This window comes from Pieris napi, chromosome 16, assembly GCF_905475465.1.
Source record: "Pieris napi chromosome 16, ilPieNapi1.2, whole genome shotgun sequence".
Lineage (NCBI taxonomy): Eukaryota > Metazoa > Arthropoda > Insecta > Lepidoptera > Pieridae > Pieris > Pieris napi.
In genome coordinates, this window is record NC_062249.1 from 6,425,076 (window position 1) to 6,445,896 (window position 20,821).

The 20,821-nt window shown below is 33.9% G+C and overlaps 1 protein-coding gene across 3 annotated transcripts in view; it reads left to right on the forward strand.

Moving 5' to 3' along the window:
* LOC125057032 overlaps nt 1-16,497 on the forward strand; it is a 162,340-nt gene extending 145,843 nt beyond the window's left edge. For 2 of the 3 annotated variants that reach the window (XM_047660452.1, XM_047660454.1), the window contains 10 exons: nt 1,216-1,470; nt 2,316-2,553; nt 4,259-4,399; nt 10,637-10,842; nt 11,728-11,918; nt 12,486-12,752; nt 13,249-13,456; nt 13,962-14,107; nt 14,282-14,404; nt 15,015-16,497. In XM_047660452.1, the coding sequence (XP_047516408.1) occupies nt 1,216-1,470; nt 2,316-2,553; nt 4,259-4,399; nt 10,637-10,842; nt 11,728-11,918; nt 12,486-12,752; nt 13,249-13,456; nt 13,962-14,107; nt 14,282-14,404; nt 15,015-15,680 (2,441 nt within the window). In that variant the 3' untranslated portion in view covers nt 15,681-16,497. The remainder of the gene's footprint in view (nt 1-1,215; nt 1,471-2,315; nt 2,554-4,258; nt 4,400-10,636; nt 10,843-11,727; nt 11,919-12,485; nt 12,753-13,248; nt 13,457-13,961; nt 14,108-14,281; nt 14,405-15,014) is intronic. The other variant, XM_047660453.1, reaches the window with a different exon arrangement.
* Nucleotides 16,498-20,821: the final 4,324 nt, after the last annotated feature.

Below are 20,821 nucleotides of genomic sequence, written 5' to 3' on the forward strand. Positions count from 1 at the left end.
ATGAAACAATAATTCAAGCACACGATCCGTTAAGTGTATTCTGAGTGCGGCTCGGCACGGGGGCGGTCAGTGGTTGTTGGTAACGTGGTTATGGGGCAGCGGCGGCTGGGGGCGATTGTCCACCGGCGGTGAGGGCGCTGTTCGAACCGAGGAAGCCTGCGGCAAGAGCGCCTCCGCTGACGCGGTACGCAGCTCCTGACGGTACCATCCTGCTTCTCACCGAGAACGGCACGAGGCTGATGACACGTGCCGCCGCTGCAAGCCTGCTTCGCGCTGCCCTCCTCTCCCCGCGCCCCCCTCGGCCCCGTCACGGTAATCCGCCGCCGCACCTCTCTCTATGTGTCTATCGGATTCCGTCGCCTCTTGCACTGCACGCTTCGCTATGCTTCGTAAGGTAGGAGCGCAAGTGAACCACTGCAGTCCATTCGTCGAATCATTGTGCAATATCGCTTTTACAAAGTCTAGGTGTATACGAGGCGGGTAGAGTATGAATTCACAAAAACTTCGTCTAAAGAGTAATTTTCCTTAATCATCGTAATCGACACATCATATAGATTAAGTTGTCACAAATATTGTTTCGTGAAGTTTAGTAGTAGGTAATTATGAGAACTATTGTTATATAGAATAGGTATTTAAAAACGGAATGAGTTTAAAACATTGTACCCAATATAAAATCCAGTTAGTCTGATACATTTAAATAAAAGACAAATGTAGTGAAATGTTTCTGCTCTCAAGAAAAATCAATCCGCTCCTACTTTATGCCCGCATGCTTTCGGTACTGCTACTTTCCTTTATTCCTTAATTTTTAAACCACTTTAGACTCTCAACTGGATGGAATGAGCCAATTAATCCAATTAACGCGTCCGCTTTGAGAGTCTAATTTGTGTTTCCAGACTTTAGTATCAGCATGTTGCATGTCTGCATCTCCTATTTCTACGATCTCTATGGTTACTGCGCGGCATAGATTTGCTTTGACGACAGTTCTATAAAGTCGTAAAGAGCTTTGCTAATATATCCAAAATTTGAACGTTCGTGGTTTTAATTTTTGTCCTTTGTATCATACGTTTTGGATATCGTTGTTTGTTTGTCGTTTTTGATTTAGTAGGGTTTTGTTATATGTCAGACCGGCCCTACGCGATCGCCTTAGTCATTAGAGTCTCGCGGTATGGCTCGGTCAACGCTTACCCCAGCTAAGCGAGTCGGGTTCAATTCCAGTAAAGCTGATGTCGGACGGACGAAACGCAAATCGGAACGCAACAGGCGTGACGTCATGGATTGGCGGTATGTCGATTACCCAAGATGGCAACCTAATCGCCCCGGACAAAATTATGAGTCACGTACACCGATACGCGAGCCCGCACTACAAACCGCATGGGCATTACCATCGGTGGACCCATGAGCCAGGGGGGAGCGAAGACCCACTTTACGCAACCAAGACTGTCTACGGACCAGGATATATTGATGAAAACCGTATGTATTACGTTCACTGATAGAGAACTAGACTAGTATAAGGAGAGTAGCCGACGGTATTGTTATGATTACAATGAGGTACACTTACAAATACTTAACCATAGATATCGTAACAACATTTAGCGAAGTTTGTACAGTTAGAACATCATCAACACGGACTGGCACAGGAACTCATGTCATTACCACCATTCCTGAACCTGATTAGTCTTGTAGATGTAAGGTAGAAAGGGTAAAGCTTTGCGTAGAACTAAAACCATAGAGCAAGTCAGACCAAGTACGACTGTATACAAGTGCTTCTTAAACAACTCCGCGAAGCTTTGCAACAATCCTAGCTACTCATGGATAAAGATTCTTCCCCTTTAAATATAAATCCGGTAAGTTAAAGGTATTAAAATGATTGACGGAAACACATTAGCATGGTATATCGAGTTTTGCTTGCAATCAAAAGATTTTTCACATGATCATGAGCAAATCATATAACACGATTTCATGATTCCACCAATTTATAAATTTTAAACAATATTACCTATCGCATGTAGTAATGTTTGAACACTATATTATATTTATATTATTTATATCACCTGATCCAAATATTGATTTTATTTTTACCGTATTTTCGTTACTATAAGTAATTATTTTGACGACATTATAATTTCTCCCAAATATCAACATGTATGGCACAGCACACAAAATATTTAATCACACACTATTACGGATAATAGATAAATATAGGTAATAAACACTAAATATAAATTAAAATAAGAAAGCCTAGCGTAAGATAAAATAAGTGGTAAAAGCAACGACACAAGACGTTGTGCATACTAAACCATGTAATACACCTACAGAGCGAATTGGGAAGGAAAACGGTAAAGCAGGTGATGATAAGGCGGCCCTCCAATCAACATGTCACACAGCCCTGGACACTTGTATTAAGGACACCGAGTGTGTGGCAGCCCTAACGCCGGTACTGCAGAAGTGCCATTCAACCGATTGTGATCGGGAAGGGTGCATGGGAGCTTTAAGGCACTTCTACCGCAAGCCTGGAGTGCATTGGAATACCGAAATTGCATTTTGTTTGTGCAAGTAAGTTTTTATACATTTCGTCAGCCTATGTCATATTAATGCGAAAATAGTGGTACGGTTCATCTTATCTAATTAGAATAGTAGTTTACTACAACTGATAGTATTTTAACTAAAGTAAAATCTTATTCATGTTAGTGTAGTTGACTACACTTTACTACTACTTTAATTTTTAATACTTAACGTGACAAAAAGTTCCTATAAAATGAACTAAGGCTACAAAAAAGACAACATTTAATTTTTATTTTTAAGAGCCTCTATGTATGGCCCCTATTAGTTTGAATTGTTGTGTTAGTTTATATTTTATATTAGGTTTCCACACCTACTTCAAAAAACAATTAAGGCAATACATATACTTGCACCGTTCTCTAGATATACTATAGTCGTAACACACAATGGTAACTTAAGTGCGACAGTTAAACACTAAACGATATGCGTCAATCAATATCAAAGTTTCACATACGAGTCTATGTACTAAGTTCAAGATTTTCTTGCGAAAACTAATTAAATCGAACTGATATTTACCCTTAAGAAGTTGGTAGAAGTTTGTATGTTATTGGCGAAGTAAGTGGTCAAACAATGTGATTGAATAACTTTTTGATTAATATTATTGAATCTGTATTGACTTACGGGGAAAGCTTACTAAGTTTTACCTTTCGTCTTGAGACTTAGCTTTTCGTTAGACTGCAGATAACGCAGGCCATAACTTTGTCTAGAAGAGAGAGAAAAACTTACGTACTTTATAATTATTAGATTCTAAACTCATTGAATGAAATTCGAACAGTAAAGATACATTTGTGCGGGGGTGTTGAGCAAATATTTTTTTCTAAACCGAACAATCTTACTTTTTCTGATATTCTAGAATCTTTAACTTAACACGAAAAGGTTCAAGTATATGACTGCCAATGAAACACTGTGTGGCCCCGTATTTCACAATTCATATTTTGGATAACTTAATAAATAAAATTATGGCGAAAGCTTTAAATTTGGTTACAGCAAAGTATGTGAAACTTTACACAACTTGACCGATGTTTCGCAAGCTCTCAGCAAACTTGATGACATTGTCCCCTCTGACATAGTGTTATCCTATTATCGAAAATTTTTATGATAAATATTACTGGAAAATCGATTTGATACTGTAATTTTCGGTACTCAACTTCAAAATTGTTCAGTAAAACAACATTTTTTAACGGTTAGACAACTACAAGTATACTTAATGGAAATATGCAGACTTTATTGGAAACAAACAACGACTACACCACAACATACACAACGCAAGCCTTCATATAAGCTGCGGTAGCGTGGCTAAGCTACCTAAAAAACGCACTTTTTTCGCCCAACGCTCCTTCACTTACCACTTTCACTAACAAAATTCACTTTCACTAACAAACAAAATTTTCACTAACGATACAAAACTTTATACATTCACTAAAAATCTTAAACAACATCTTCTCAACCTGTTCTATGCTAAAACGGAAAATATTCTTAGTGTGCAACAGTTGTTTAATTTACTATATAATTGTAAGTGTTATGTAAAAATAATATGTCAAGTATGGTTAATATGAGAAATGGAAGAGATTAGCTGTCTACAGGAAATCCTAGTGTGGGGGCTAGTGCACTTTCTTTTTTAACGAAACATCCTTTTTAATTAAAATAAAGTGTTTTCTTCCTTAATTTTCATTCTTTCACATATTTTTTTATTTTATAGGAAAACGGACAACAAAGAGGACTCTTGCATGAACGCCCAAGAGCGGCTTCATCCATCGTGTGCCCAGCGGCCCCCAGTCGGATCTCCGCTACCCGCCTGCCATACTCTTGCCCATACCTGTCGCGAGGACCCTGAATGCAGGTAAGAACTACTATCTAATTCTATTGCAACTATACAAAGTGTCATCTCAAGGAACTGTTTGTTATATGATGCAAAGGTACCTCAAATTACGCATATTAAAAGCTTAATTATAAGGATAGTAATTGAAGTGACGAGAGAGCCTGTACTCTTATTGTACATGTTACATTCGATGATTTAGTATTTTAGGCAGTGTTAAAACAAGAGGAGATTAATCTCGTAACCTATAAATGTTACATGTAAAATATTAAAACGAGATTTTACTTTGAGGCTTATTTAATATTTTAATTCTTAAACATTGAAGGTTTTATGATTTTACTGTATTATATGGTCAGCCATAAAATTCTATTTAGTTATAGATTTTCAATCGCATCGAGTACGGATAAAAAAAATATTTATTTATATAGAGTAGTTCGAAATTCATAATGACTTAAGAGAATCATAATAAATATTACCATTGCTAAAAAATCTAATTTAAAAGATTATTTACATAGTACACGTATTACGATACGATACCCTGGGAACGCTAGTGAATGACGTAATGTAATTCGATATTAGTGCTTACGGCATAGGCTTACGCTATTCTAGGTTCGAATTTTCTAGGTCACTAAATTTAGGTCTCTAAATCACAACGGCTGAGTTATAGGGGCTAATATCGTCTATAAATCTAGCAAAATTATGACAGTCTCGATGTATACTAAAGATTTTTAAGAGCCTAATGCACCTGCATTAGCTAACATCATCGCTATATTGGTAATGCATATATGTATGAGAAAGTACTATACATATTATATTACATCCTTGAGCTAAAAAATAACAAAGAAACAGGCTTGAAAATGTGTCTGCCCCATTTAGGGCTAAGGGACTACAGTTACACCTAACACTTAGCAGGAAAGTAATCGTTTTTCCATTCGATTTTCAAATTTCGAGTTCAAAATGTCTTTTTAAGAGATAAAAAACAATACCAATAGTTTTAATAATTTTTTAACACATTTACACCAAAACAAAACTCTAGTTAATTTCGTTTAGCGATCGGAAATAGACGAGTATTCCAAATAGATTTGTCACACAGCTGGCACGAATGCAATCAGCGGTAATGGGATATATTCTGAAAGCTATATCCAATAGGCATGTTAACCGAATCGATTGACCGTGCGAATTTACCAAATTGAATAGGACGCAGAGTCCATCACTGTGAAAACTAGAAATAAACAGAAATAGCAGGTATTTTAAGAATGAATGACTTATTTACTTTGACTTAATGTTCTTTAACCAATAGATGACTAGGCGTCCACGGTGAGTCTTTATCGCGTTCGGTCTTGATCGCAGTCTTGAGCCTCGTATTAAACTTCGCCCCTACTCTTACCGGCTCTCTTTGCCTCTTCTGCAACTGTACAACGCCAGGTTTGCTTGGACCGTCCACTCTTTCGCTTTCCTTGCGGGTTCCAATCAAGTGACGGCTAGGGCATATGAGTGTATGGCCTATCATTTCTACTTGGCATTCATACGCTAGGTTATCTCTGCTTTGGCCAGAATATTACTTGCACAGAAATTAGATATTATTATAATTACTTAATTGTAATAATTTATACTCGGTGCTTAGTATTTTGGTCAGCCAATCTATTTATTTTATTTATAAAAGCTTGCCAACGCTCGGCGCACTGATACATTGATAAAAGAAAAATAAAATACAATTTTTAATGTGTCAAGCACTTACAGGCAAATATAGCATATAAGAAATAATAAAATGAAATTAAGCAAAACAATAACATAATTTAAATAAACATTAGATCGCTCTTAAAGTGTGAGGAGAGCAACTATGGATATCCAGATCCAGCTCGTTTAACAGTATGCTCAATCTGGACATCGGTGAATGTTTTTCTCTGATAAAATGACTAAAAGCTCTTAAAAGTTTTGACGTGTTTCATAGTTCCTTGGCCTCGGCTAAAAGAAGAATTAGGACACAGTACCGATAATTTAATTCAGTTTAATACCAATCTGTTTTAACCAATAGTGTTTTAAAATTTCAAATGTTGTTTATATTAATCACTGTTTTTGTACTTGATTTTCCGCGTATTGTAGGGACGGCACCTATTTTCATATTTTTGTACGTACGTCAATTTGTTTGTTGTATCATGCGTTTGTCCTAATTTTGTGATCCAAAAAAAAATAAGTTTTTTGTATGAAATAATACATACATACTTACACGGATGGATATATATAGCAGTATTTCACAGTTTGTTGCATTCAAAAATCACAGTATAGCAGTTCAAATTGCAGATGGTCATCCCTAATCGTGATCAACACTGCGTTTATATCACGTAGTTGAATAACGGTGAATACGTTTTTAAGCCAATTTGCTACGTTTCATTAGGACGTCTCTTGACAATTTGCCAAAGGATAATCCAATACTGTTGCAATACGTGAACGGTTTGATTTGTACAAATACTGGAATTTTATTTTGCTCTCTCAACGGCTTTCTATCTTAGATGCATTTTAGAATAGCTAATTATGAAGTTGTGCTACATGTAAACTGCGTAAATTGTGATAATACACACGTGCTCAGTAACTTTGAGTAGCGTAATCACGACCCCAACTTCAATGTTGAGGTTTTGTAACGCGCGAAACCAAAATTACACAGTATAATGTAATTTTTACACTATATTGTGTAATTATATTAGACTTTGGTAATCGCGTATTACTTTGTAGATATAATTACTTTATAGTTTTATTTTTTAATTCTTATTGTATTTTCTTTTTATTATAGTGGTATGGCTTTGGAAATAACATTTAAGGGTGTTAGTTAAAATATCTATAAATTTATATCTATAAACACATATAGGTATGTGTGTGTGTGTATATGTACACGCACACATTCAGCAACAAAAAAATCATCATTAACATCGGAAGAGCGAGGTTTCAAGACAAGTATCCTTTGACTACCTTGGAAGCCTCTCAAACTGACCTGTAAAGATTTGTTGTAATAAAATGAAAAAAAAATCATATAAAAACATTAGGTAATTTAAGTTGACTGGTGTTTGCCAAAACGCGTCCATTATGAAGTTTTTCAAAAACTAAAGTCATTTAAATAAACAAAAGTTCATTAATTACCTATAGGTATGCCTATAGGCATACTACACACTTGACACTCAAAGAAACGTTTGATAACCACGAAATATTTATAAAGAACTAGCAACCTGCTCCGGCTTCGCACGGGTATAAAATATATAGCCTATGTCACTTACTGAAAAAATGATCAAAATCGATCCAGTAGTTTTGATTTATTCATTACTGCCCGTGACCCGTACGCGTTAAATTTGGATATTTTGATAAATCTCGTAGGGATCAGCCTGCGTTTGGAATGTAAGCGGAAAAAATGTAATTATTAACGACATCACATTAGAAACCTCAAAAATAACAGTATTTCTCCACTATTTAATGGATGTTATTATACAAATAAACCTTCCTCTTCAATCACTCTATCTATTAAAAACCGCATCAAAATTCGTTGCGTAGTTTTAAAGATACATACGGATATAGGGACAGAGAAAGCGACTTTGTTTTATACTATGTAGTGAGAGTATGAAGCCTCTCGCGTGATTAAACAATCATATGTAATAAATTTTGCATAATATTTGTCCTTTGAAATATCAAACCTGCAACACCAACCAACAATTTGATATAAAGCTTTCCAAGATTATCACGTCGAGGAACGATATAATAATAAAAACTTTCCTTTTAAAGGCTTGGTTTTTTCACTTGTAATCTCAGGCCTTAACACTTACAATAAGCTAAGTCTCAAATGTGTTGGTTCTTATTACTCACATACAAGGAATCAAGGTTATAAAAATAAGCCACTTCTACGAGATTATGTTACCTTTATTGGCCATAATGATTAATTCGGTGACTTTAGTCAAAATTCGATTAATGAAGGTATAATTTTTTTTGTGGAATTGGTAAATCGAAATATCTTATCAATGAGATAAATGTACAATTGCTTTTACTATCTGTTCGAAGGTTACAGAAATCCAAACGTAATCTGTAAGTAAAAAAAGTTGCATCATTACATCTTTTGCCTTAAAGCATGTTTAAACCATAACAGGATTTTACGCCCCAAAACATCTTATGTGTACTAGGACTAAGCCGCGACTTAAGCGAGGATAAAAAGGTTGTACGACATTATTCCAGCATTTATCTGGCTGCAGGGGATTTTCGGTACGTTACACAAATTGCCGATTCATAACTAAGAATTTTAAGGGTTTAGGAATTGTCTTCGCATCTTTCTCGATAACGACTACTCCTACAGAATTTGTGAATACAAATCAAGCCTAAACCTACACTTATCCGATAGTACTGACGCCAATCTGATAGTAATTTAAAGTTAGTCGGATATCTTCTGATATATTGAAGATTATTATGGTAGCACATTGAAGCTATTCCGAATGTAGGTAATAATAAAAAATTGTTTTATATTAATTTAAAGTACTATCGGATTCACTCTGCTTTCAATTCAGGCTACCTAAAAGTAAAGTAAAAAATCATTTAATCATATACGTAACGTAACGTATACTTATGACTCGTCAGTAAAGAAATACATATTAATGCTTCTAATTTTACATTTACAGCCAGTTCTCAAATCAAGGGCGTAGAACGGAAGAGAAGAACGGGCAATAAACTCTCCGCCACTCTTTTTAATTGCCATTTTTTTTACACAACGTTTGTAAGTCCCAGTATTGAACATATGTAAGAACGTATGCCTATCACTAACATAAACGTTAAATGCATCAGAGACATAGTGTCTCTCAGTCATTTAAAGTTAGCCTGAGAAAAGTGTAAAGTGTATTTGGAATATTGCACATTTGTCAGTTTAAAAAAAAACTGAAGTAATCCAATACTAGATAAATAGTATCTTTGCTAACATTAAAGTTGTAGGCATCAGTATATAATTACGTAATCGAGCAATAAAGCAATTTGAATTCAAACATTCACTGCGAAAATGAATGCTGAATTTCCGTACAGATACGATCTCTGTTATTTATTCGTTACATTTTGTTTGTTTTAATCATCGTAATTTGTTTTGATAATTAAATTGGAAGTGGAGCTTTGTTTTTATATTAACAATTTTATGTGGTAGTGGAGTGGAGTGGAGTTGTATTTAGCATATTGTATATATTTTAGGTAAATAGGTAACGTATGTTTAGAATCTTTAATTTCTGGGTGATTTTTGTAATACAACGATTGTACCTTATAAGCGTAGTAATATTTCGTTTGTGTTACCATACATAAAAAAAAAGGGTGCGTGTACTTTTGTACGCGCGTAAGAAGTTATACTTCTTTGGCATTATTAAAAATAGTTTGGCTTTGTTCCACCTCCAGTTTTTGATGTTTCACAGCGATAAGATGACAACTCTTTTTTTGTATTCAATTTAGTGCACTTACACTGATTAATCAATTGTTTTTTGTCTCTTGTCCTTATATTTGCTAGATTAAATCAGAAAAATTACATGTTTTGATTAAACAATGTGGTCATTTTTTTAATCAAAACATTACTCGATAATAATAATACATACGGATAGTTAACCTCAATTGTATTTTTTTCACAAATATTAATTAGTATTGGTTTAAATATTCAATTTAAATCACTTCTGATTATAATTCAAAAAGCATTGCTAAATTTCTTTGAAAAAATAATTAAAACTCCTTTATTTGTTTAAAAGGTAAATGACAAATGTCATTATGGTCATTCAAAATTCTTGGCATACGAACTTCACGCATATTCTATTTCTTTTTACTTGTAGATTGTCTTATTCCTATCTCGCTCGCGCACGCTATAATCACTCTCCTAATTTTGTGTCACAGGTGCATTGTAAAATTTCAGTCTCATAAATTTTTCATAACGCGCCTAAAGAAGTATAACTTCAAAAAAAACACCACAAATCGTCAATTATTCACAGAAAAAAATACCTGAAGATTACCTATAAAGCATGTTACATAACCGATTCCTTTTTTTAATTTTTTTAGAACATGCCGGTTTTCTGTCCGTGTTTGCCTTAACTGTAGGAGCAAGTACTAATGGCGCACATGGAAATAAACATTAATTCATGCCTAACCGTGATTCCAACGCATTACCTAGATTGACAGTCGCAGTCTATTCGAGTCGATCTATCTTTATTTATATTGAAGTTGTATTTCAGTATTCATATATTTAGACAAATAATAATTTACTTTGATTCCATCCAGAATGCGTCTGGAGAACTACGAACAATGGTGTGCTGTGGATGCCGTAACTCAGGGATGCGCCGGATCTCCAGCCGCTTGCCGCGCTGCCGTGGTAGCTGTTCTCGGTACTCAGCTAAGAGCCGCCTGCGCATGTCGTGGGACTGATTTCGCACAACTGTATGACTGTCTCGGTTGGCAGAGACTGCTGTGGCTTAATCCCTGTGTTGGTAAGTGCGGATAGAAGGACTATGTTGTTATCCGTTACAATAAAGGTTGCTGAACATTTCCCCCAACATAAAAGGGGGATTCTCAACCAGTCAAACCTATGACTGGCCTCTCCCCGAAGACTCCAGTGAATAAATTCGTTAGTGCGTTTCAGGATATGCCTTCATCGCAGTGATTCGTAGCCATAGATAGTAGATCGACACCTACATACACACTATACAGTACTCCTCCATGAAGTCCGGAGCTGTTTGAAAGAGGGTGTTACTTTCCAGTGACATGTTGTCTGAGATACCAGTGAATTTGAACCGGATATCGCGTAATTTGCTGTAGTGGGTCGGAGCTGTGCGCGATAAAGTGCATGTTACTTCAGTATTTTGTTCTGATCGTGGTTGAGGATGCTGACTAGACATGCGTGCTCGCTGCATGCTAGTGGACTATCTAGTGGCTAGCTGTGACTTCCTACTGCTGTTGATTGAAGAAGGAAGGAGTGATGACGTCATACTTCCTAGTCTTCAAAAGTAGGGTATTCTTAGGCAAGGTCACCAGGGTGGAGAAAGGACGTCATCGCAGTGATTTGTAGCTAAAGCTTATTTTTGTTGCTACAAACATTTCCCTTTTCTAGAACATACCAACAAAAGCAATTAAGTAACGATTATGTAAATGATATTACGTGACGTAATTACCTTTTATTTTAATCAACTTCTATGACCTAAAACTTCATGTTAACAATTGTTAACAAATTCATTTTGTTTGTTATTGTTAACCGATATATACAATATATATATATATATATATATATATATATATATATCAGTTTCCGCACGAGTTTCCTTTACCACAAGCATTGATTAATTAACACTATGCAGTAATTAATCAATATATTACAGTTGAATCTCAAAGCGACTACCACGTAAAAACCTATGGCCCTCTGCTAACAACAACTCCCTATGACAATGGAATCCGATACATAACGGTTGCACCGGAACCTGCGATTCACCACCGCACAACAACCCACCACCATCGTCACACGACCCAGCATGGGACTTCGGAACATGTACCGAAGCCTGAAGTACTACAAGTAATTGTTATTCAATAATATTTTATAAAAATACGTAGTATAGTTTCTACAATTTATTTCTCTTGCTAACGATGGTTGCGCTCGAAACATGGATTTTTGGTAATAATGTAATAAATTCGTTGAGTTTTTAAAGAAGATTTTATGTGTATTGGAACGGACAACAACATTTATGGCGAGATGGCGTAGTCCTGCTCTTTCGTGAATTTTGTAAACGTTGTTGACATTCATAAGAATGCTCTAAGAAGCATCTAAATTGAATAAACGTATTTTGATTTGATTTGATTGATTTGATTTGACATTCTTTTATAAGTAATAGTAGAGGTAAATAGAATGAAAGATAAACAGGGAATCGAGAACATATCAAATCTATAGTTTTATCTGTTTAATAAGATTAAAACATACTTAATACAAAAAATTGCGCTTTGTTTAAAACATATTATTATACTCGTTGCATTAATCATACTTCCAGAAACTGAAATAAATATTTAAGTACATATTATACTTAACCCAATCGACAATATATACGTATGTATAATTATTGTACAATAATACTTATAATTTTTTTAGAAATCCCGCGAAGAGCCAAGCCCAATTACAACAATGTCAGAGCAAACTGTTGGTCCAAACGAAATATCTCAGATCTCCGAACCTGCCGCAACATCTACGACCTCCACAACAACTAGTACTACTACAACAACAACGACTACAACCACAACAACAACAACCACAACAACTCCAAAACCAACAACGCTGGAGCCGGCGAAATATTGCGTTGTTAAGAAACCAGAGAGTGATGATAAAGAACAAATTATTCGTATGGGTGAAACTAGACGGGTGAGTATACAAAAGTATGAAATAAACATTAACATTATACAATAATCATTCAATATATTTCAATTGTTTACATGGTTTGTATTAAGAAAAGAGATAGACTAGATTCTGACGTACGAGATGAAAGTGTGTTTTGTAACTATCGCATGCTTCCCTTGGTTCGTCAGGACTTTATGTGATTAATTTTAAAAGAAAGGGTTCACTCCAGTCCTCTCACAAAATCTGGAACAATTAAGAAATGTAAAATGTCTTTAAAAAGGACTCACGCTTTGTGAGAAAGAATTAATTAAGTGATAATTACATAAAGAAATCAAAAACATTTTTGGAACATCATTATTACAATAAATTATTTTACTAGCCAGTTTGTGATCACTTTAAAATTACTCCAACGTTATTTCTTCAGAAGCCATGCGATCCGTCTATGGCCACACTACAGTGACGTTGAGGTGGTTTTGTTACATTTACCGTTATTAACTAATTTTATATATATCGTTCCCAGCTGTACCGGTCAGCAGAGCTGGCGGAGTGTACTGACCTGTGCATCTGCGAGGCTTCTCTCCAAGTATCGTGTAAGGTGGCTTGCGTCCCCCGTGCTCCATGTTCCTCCCGCCTGGCACATTACTCGCACGCCGCGCCAGCCTATCAGGCCTACCGAGGGCGATGTTACTGCTACTCAGGATCTTTTATCTGTATGCGGCCTAATCCAGGTAAAACAGTTTCATTTTAATACGTTATATTTTAGAAAATTTATTTATTATTTTATAACTACATTTGACTTGGGGAGCGTTCAAGTATTACGTAACGCAATTTTTGGAGATTATTGACCCCCCCCCCCCCCCATGTAACTCGCCGTAACGTTTTTCAGTACCCAAGTATAGTAAAACGTTTCGTGACCACCTAGTGCCTCTTTAGTTACTATTATGTGGTGTAAGTCGAAAAAAATATTAACAATAACGCGTAATTTAATCCCCGCCCCGCATCGTAACGTTTTACAAAAGGACCCCCACCTCCCACCCCCCTTGGTACGCAACAATATAAAGTTTTTTAAAGGTGAATTTCAACGTCCTATAGTCTTCCCAAAATCGTTCCATTTTTAAAGCTGACAATGAATATCTTAGAGTCAATAGTCTTTAATTTATCAATATCAATCAATTAAGCTTGATTTTCTTAAATCCTTCAGTCTATAATTATGGCAAGTACCTAATTTTACAGGCGAATACCGGCTTCCAGAAGGCGTATACCTTTTACTAGGCTTCAGTTCAGTAGATGAGTCATTGCTGCGACCGCACACGGGTCTTGGGGCTGAAGATGCTGTGAGGCTGCTGCAACAGTATATGCATCACGTCACTAGGGATCAGGTTAAACATATGTTTTATTCATTTCATCTCAAGATGTTGTCTAATAGAACCGTAATTTTATTTATTTTCTAGTAATAACCATTCTTATTTTTCTATAAATAAATTATTTGTGTATGTGTGTACTGTGAACAAATTTTTTCATTAGCATAAATAAAATTCTGTAATTAATTTCAGACTAACTGCACTTTGACTCTATTCAACATAAGTAACGAAAACGTAATCATATCCGCCAGTGTTCCTCAGAAGGAGCAAGAAACTCTTAAAGAGGCTGGTGAACCCTTACTTGATAAAGAAAAGGTAAAATTTTAGTTTTCTTAAGTAAATTTGAAAGCTTGTTAATTTGATAATAAAACAACTTTTTACCGGATTGAAGTTATGTATTTACAATTATTTTTCATAATTTTAAATTTAACCGAATTAACAATCCCCGAAAATAGAGGACACCGTGAGCCATTTCTGCCAAAACCCTAAATAAAAAATGGTTTTTACTCGATACCAACTCCGGGGAAACAAATACAGATAATACAACTTTTTCTACAGCTGTGATACTTTTTGACATTCATCACCTTTTATCTTCCGTCACCGTGACTACGCACGCTGTAAAGCACGCGTAACGTCGGTTAAATTTAAAATTATGAAAAATAATTGTAAATACATAACTTCAATCCGGTAAAAAATTGTTTTATTATCAAATGTGTGAAAGCTATGTCAATAAAAGACAATAGCTTGTTAATTCTTTTAAATCTTGTATTTCGTAGTATTTATAGTTTAAGGTTTCAGTTCACAATTTTCTATAAAATATACATGAGACATACAGCTCAAAGCTCTTTAGAGACTATAATAGTTCAAATTTTTGGAATTGAATATTTTATAAATATTATTATTAATATAATACTTAATATTTCAGGAGGCCTGCATCGATGTCCTAAAGATAATCAAGGCTCGCATCAACACCCAGCACGAAGACATCTCCTCGCACCTGCTGCTTTCCATCTTCAAGATAGCTGAAGTAGACGTTGTGTACCCCGCACCCCCCGCCTCCTCATCCCCCCACCTCACGCCAAGCAAAGTTTTATACACACTCTTTATATTAATCACTTTCCTACGCAACTTTAATTTTTATATATTTTTTAAAAATACCGTCAATTGTTTGTCGAATTTACACAACACTAGATTTAGGGGACGAATTTCTCGCGTTCTTTCAAAGATATATAAAGATTTTTTATCTATTTTGAAATGTTATAAAGAATTTATCGATGTAGAAAATGAATTCTCGCACGATGCACTCGCTTTAGACAAAGCACAAATCACAAATATATTTATAAGTTATATAGATGTATATAGCGTTAAGATAACGAAACATATCGTAAAAGCTGTGAAAACAATATATACTTGTAAACTTGTTGCAGAAGCAATGAAACCTAAATATTTTTCTAGAGATGTGTATATTGGTGTTATTTCGATGCTTTTCGGTGAGTTCTTTTTTGAAAATATCGCGTCCTTTTCTTATGGGATTGTGAAATCCGTTAGTTTAGCTAACTCTAGTAGTAGTATGAAGACTGAGATGAACTAAACATATCTTTATAGTTAAGTGTATTATGTTTATTTTCGACTAGAACTGGTGCTTGTAGGTGGATCTTAAGGCTGGGTTTTGTAAATAATATACTACGCCTTTTACACTATTAGAATTCTGTTCCAGCTCTGATAGTGACTGATGTTTTTTGATACATCTGAATACTTATTCACTATTCCGCTACGTTTAGTTTACTTTACATTAATTCACTGCATCATATTCTTGTTGTCTTTCGTATTAAACGTCTACGGGCGACTCAGTAATAATATTTGAAAATAGTTAAGTTTAATTCACAAATTTCCTTAATTTATATCAGAAGTCGAGACCTACCTAACTAAAACCATCCTAATACGATTGATTAATGATTATGATTTAGCTGTTATTAATATGATTATAATTCACTTGTATCAAAATCCACCATCGTATAATAAGGGTAGAATGTTACATGCGCCTTTCCGTTAGTTAGGAGTTGTCAATGTATGCACGATAGAACGCGTGTGTTTAGCAACTCTCATACAAAACCTTGCAACTGTCTAAAATCAATAGTGACTTGTTATTATTGACTCAATTCACCAAGTGTCTAGCCACCAATCTACTGACGTCATCAAACGGCGTATCCTAACCGACGTGAAACTGCTGTAAAGATACGGATACGCTATTGGAGATACGGAGTGAGCCTGAACAGTTTCTTATTATTCTAACACGGCATCAATCAGTTAATTTATGAAATAAATATGTTGATATCGCAAATATATATAATGGTGTTTCTTAAATATTATTTAAAATATTGTTATTAAGGAAATGAAGAGAAATAACTAGATATACTAACAATGAAAAAGAACTAGGATTGAATATTTATATTATTATTTTTTCATATTTTATCTATACGTTATTTCTTGTCAATTGGAAGTTGCTAAATAACGTTTATAATGTTAGGTCACCTAGATATATTTCAGAAGCGAAATGGTAAAGAAGGAAGCTTTAATTTGGAGTAGATATAGATTCTTGTGTTCTAAACTAACCGTTAGTCTTTGATGTACCGTCTATGTAATTTCTTTGCTTTATTGTAGGCGAGTCTATAGGTGTCATTAAAGTTCACTCGACATTACTTAACCAAACACGTAAAAAAAATTCAATCGTGAGAAGTATGAAAGTCTTTTTAAATGCGTATTTTGTTTTATTAAACCTATGGACACTATAGTTTTAAGATTTGTATTACCTTTTTTAAATTACTCTTAGAGTAGTCATCGGTAAACCAATAATATCAAGGCTACATAGACTCATGATAGAACAATCTAAATCTAAACGAAAAACCCTAGATTTGACTTGATTATTAGAGATTTTCTTGGAAGTGTAAAAAAATATCTTCGGCCTTATATAACCTGTGTATTCTCTAAGAGTTCCCGATATATTTGACGTTTTTTTTAATATGAACTTACGATTTATTACGTAAATATCTTTTACAAATAGATTAATCTTTTATAGCTTAAATTTAAGCTGTTATGTTTATATTTAAATTAATTTTAGCACAAATATTAAAATTATATAATAATAATTTGAATATTAACATTATATTGTTTTACATAATATTGTTATATACGCAACTTCGTAAGATTATGTGCAAAAGATCATGCGCATGTCTTGCCAATATATTTGCTAAGAACGGAACTATGTACATCTCAAGGGTACATGGTACAAACTAACAAAATTATTAAAATCGCTTAGTTTTAGCGAAAACGAAACATATCAAGAAAGCTCAATTTTATACTTATAGTATAGACGAAACTGAGGCATATCATGTAGATTAGATTATAGAGAATTATATTAGATATAAAACTTTAGATAAATATGTGCTTATTGTTTTGGAGGGCCTGGATTTCTAGGCAAAATTCATTCGATGACAAGTCTGCTGATGCTGAGTGTACTTCAAATTATTTATACGACCACTCAATGATTAAAAAATTAATAAACTTCAATAAAACATATCTAAAGCACAAAATAAGTTGTATACATTCTTAACACGATGTATATGGCTGACGCCGGGAGAAGTGTGAAAATTAAATTTTTCTGAATGAAAATTTGACATTTACGTAGAACAGCTTTCCTACATGTACTTTACAAGTTACACACTATATCCAAGCCCTCAGTTACTATTTTTATTTCCTAGATTTCGGACCTTAATCTATTTGAAGTGCAACATTTAGGATATCATTCTAGTACTAGAATTAAGCTACGCACTATCTTTTCCTCGACATCCAAGAAACGCCTGTACATTTCAAATAGGTTAAGTTATAAGTAAATTAGGGAGTTCTTAGATTAAGTAATATAACATCTGTTCTTTTTCACTAACAATTGTTAAAATTAAAGGTTTGAAACAAACGTGATAAAATTTCACAAAAGTGAATCCAAGAATTCCTCCCAAAAACAGCTTTCAACCTGTTTTAATTTAAAAATATTTGGCGCACGAAATGAATATATGAAATCGTTAGGGTCAACGAACTATTTTAAATCAGTATAGTTCCCGGTACTGTTCCCTTACGATTTTGGGTGGCGGGAAAAGTACTGCTTATACTTCTAGTAGGTACATAAGGACCTAATAACAACTACTGCGCTAACAACTCTTGTAATAGTAATACTATGTTCGTTACAAATTGACTTTCCCACCCTTTACAAAATACAAACCCGAATAAATAAACGAGCACAGCTCATGTAAATAAAGCAATATACGATAAATATTTTCTAAAATATTTAATTTTCAAAATAATTATTTACATTGCACTGCACCTGCATAAATATTTATACAATATAAAATGTTATTTATCAACATACATATCAATATTTCGAAATCGTTATAAGAAATAAGTATTTTATATTAAGTAATTTTCTTATTTTAACTGCAATATTCTTTTGAATCACTATTTATACTAGTAATAAACGTTTAGAATGTTTCGTCGTATATGAAATAATTGACTTTATAAATGTTTAGCCGCCATTTTTTCTTTCTATTATCTTGTTTGTACGCTTATGTTAATAATAGTTCTGTTAAGAATACATGTTGTGTGTTAGATTTTGATGTTGACAACTAGTTCAATGTATAGTAATTTATAGATTAGATTTAATATCGATATGGGATTTATCGTCTTTTCATAACTCAAAATTTACTGTAACATTACGTATGGTTTCTGTGTTTAAAATAGAACGTATGTGATGGAAATATTTGATTTTTCTTTAAATTTGTCTACTATAATTTTTCATCTTTAGGAAATTTGTATTTAATTTAATCCCTAATCGACATTAATGAGTAAATAAATCAATTGTGAATACACAGCACTGTAGTGATATGCGTAACTGAGCTTCTAAGAAATAATATTGTTTTCTATGTACACTATTATATTATTTAATATTTATCCACTGTGCCCGAAGGCGGTTCTGTCGTTTTGTTGTAGCTAATAAAGTGATTCGTATATAATCGTGTTTTATTGATTAGTAAAAATGGAACAACGTCTCAGTATACATAATTCCTATTTGAAATTATACTTCTTTAGGCGCGTTATGAAAAATTGATGAGAGTGACATTTTACGATGCGCGCGCACCGTGACACAAAATTAACAGAATGAAGTTGCCCACGGAAGATGCTACGGCATTGGACATAATTTAAAAACAACATTCGAATAATTATAGAATTTATGTTACACTTAATGTAAGAGAATAATAATAAATATTTATTTATTTAATTTTTCAAATGTTAACTAAACTTTATTGACTATAATGACTCCTTTTCCAGTCTTTGATTATTTAATTGTAATTAATTATTTGCATGCAATCAAAAACTATTTTTAATAATGCCAAAGAAGTATAGCTTCTTACGCGCGTAAATAAGTACACGCACCCTTTTTTTTAAATCAGAAAATGAAATATAGGAGGTCGTATCTCTCAGGGAAGACACCCACCGGGAGTAGATTCCACAGTTCGCTAGTTCGCAAAATAAAATGCCTTGTGAAACGGACTGTAGAAGATTTCCAGCCAGCAAGCTGATGTTGATGAAATTTTGAATTGATACGGCTCGTACCGGTTGGGATCTCACCAAACAATTCTTCAGAACACTCACCATAGTACACTTTGTAGAAAACGCAAAGAGACGCAATGTCTCTGCGTAGAGAGAGAAAATCAAACCGATCAGTAATAGATTTGAGATTGACAATTCAACAAGCCCTTCGCTGAATTTGGTCAAAATGAAGAAGCTGGTATTTGTGAACACCAGCCCAGAGATGTCAGCAGTATTCCACATGAGGTCGTACTTGAGTCTTGTAGATCATACGTAATATATTTATTTTTAAAACGTTGATTAAATAAAAAGCTATAGCGCCAGCTTGTGTCGAGTAGAAAAAAGGTTTGTCAGAGGTGTAACACCTCTGGTTGTAAAAAACAATATTAATATTATTCTATGTAAAACAATCATATTTGATATTTTAAAGCGTGTTCTAGAAGTGTGTATTTAGATTATAAAGTTAGAAATAAGTTGAAGAAATGCTCATAAAATAATTTAATAAATTAACTGGCTTCAGTGTCAGTTACATCATTAAATTTTTTTTAACTTAAATAATTAACTTAAAATACGTAATACTTGACGGAAAACAGGTCATCGGTAATGATAGAACCTTCCTTCTAAATTCATCCAATTATAAATTTAGATAATTAAAGGTTTAGAAGCCCTGACGCTACTCAAGTGTAGGTCAATGTACGCCTGCTGCAATAGAGTACCGAGGACGTGAAAGAACACTACGATTCGAGAATTTTCGCGAATCTTCAGATATACTTAAACTCAGCTGTTGTATAATTTACTTATACTTAAAATGATTTTTTTGTTTTTGCGTTTTAATTTAGGTGATATTGGTTGATTTGCTGTAATCAAAAAAAATATAACTTACCTGCCATATAAATGCGTGGATATAATAATATATAAAATATAAATATATATCTTTCTAAAAACTAATTAACAGATTTAAAAGAATTTGTCTGTTTCACTGTTCCCTAACAATCACGAGATTTTTTTAGTATTCAGGAAGATTGTAGACGAACGTACATACAATAAATAAAACAATAAAATTTAGAGCTCGAACGTAAATACAATAAAATTTAG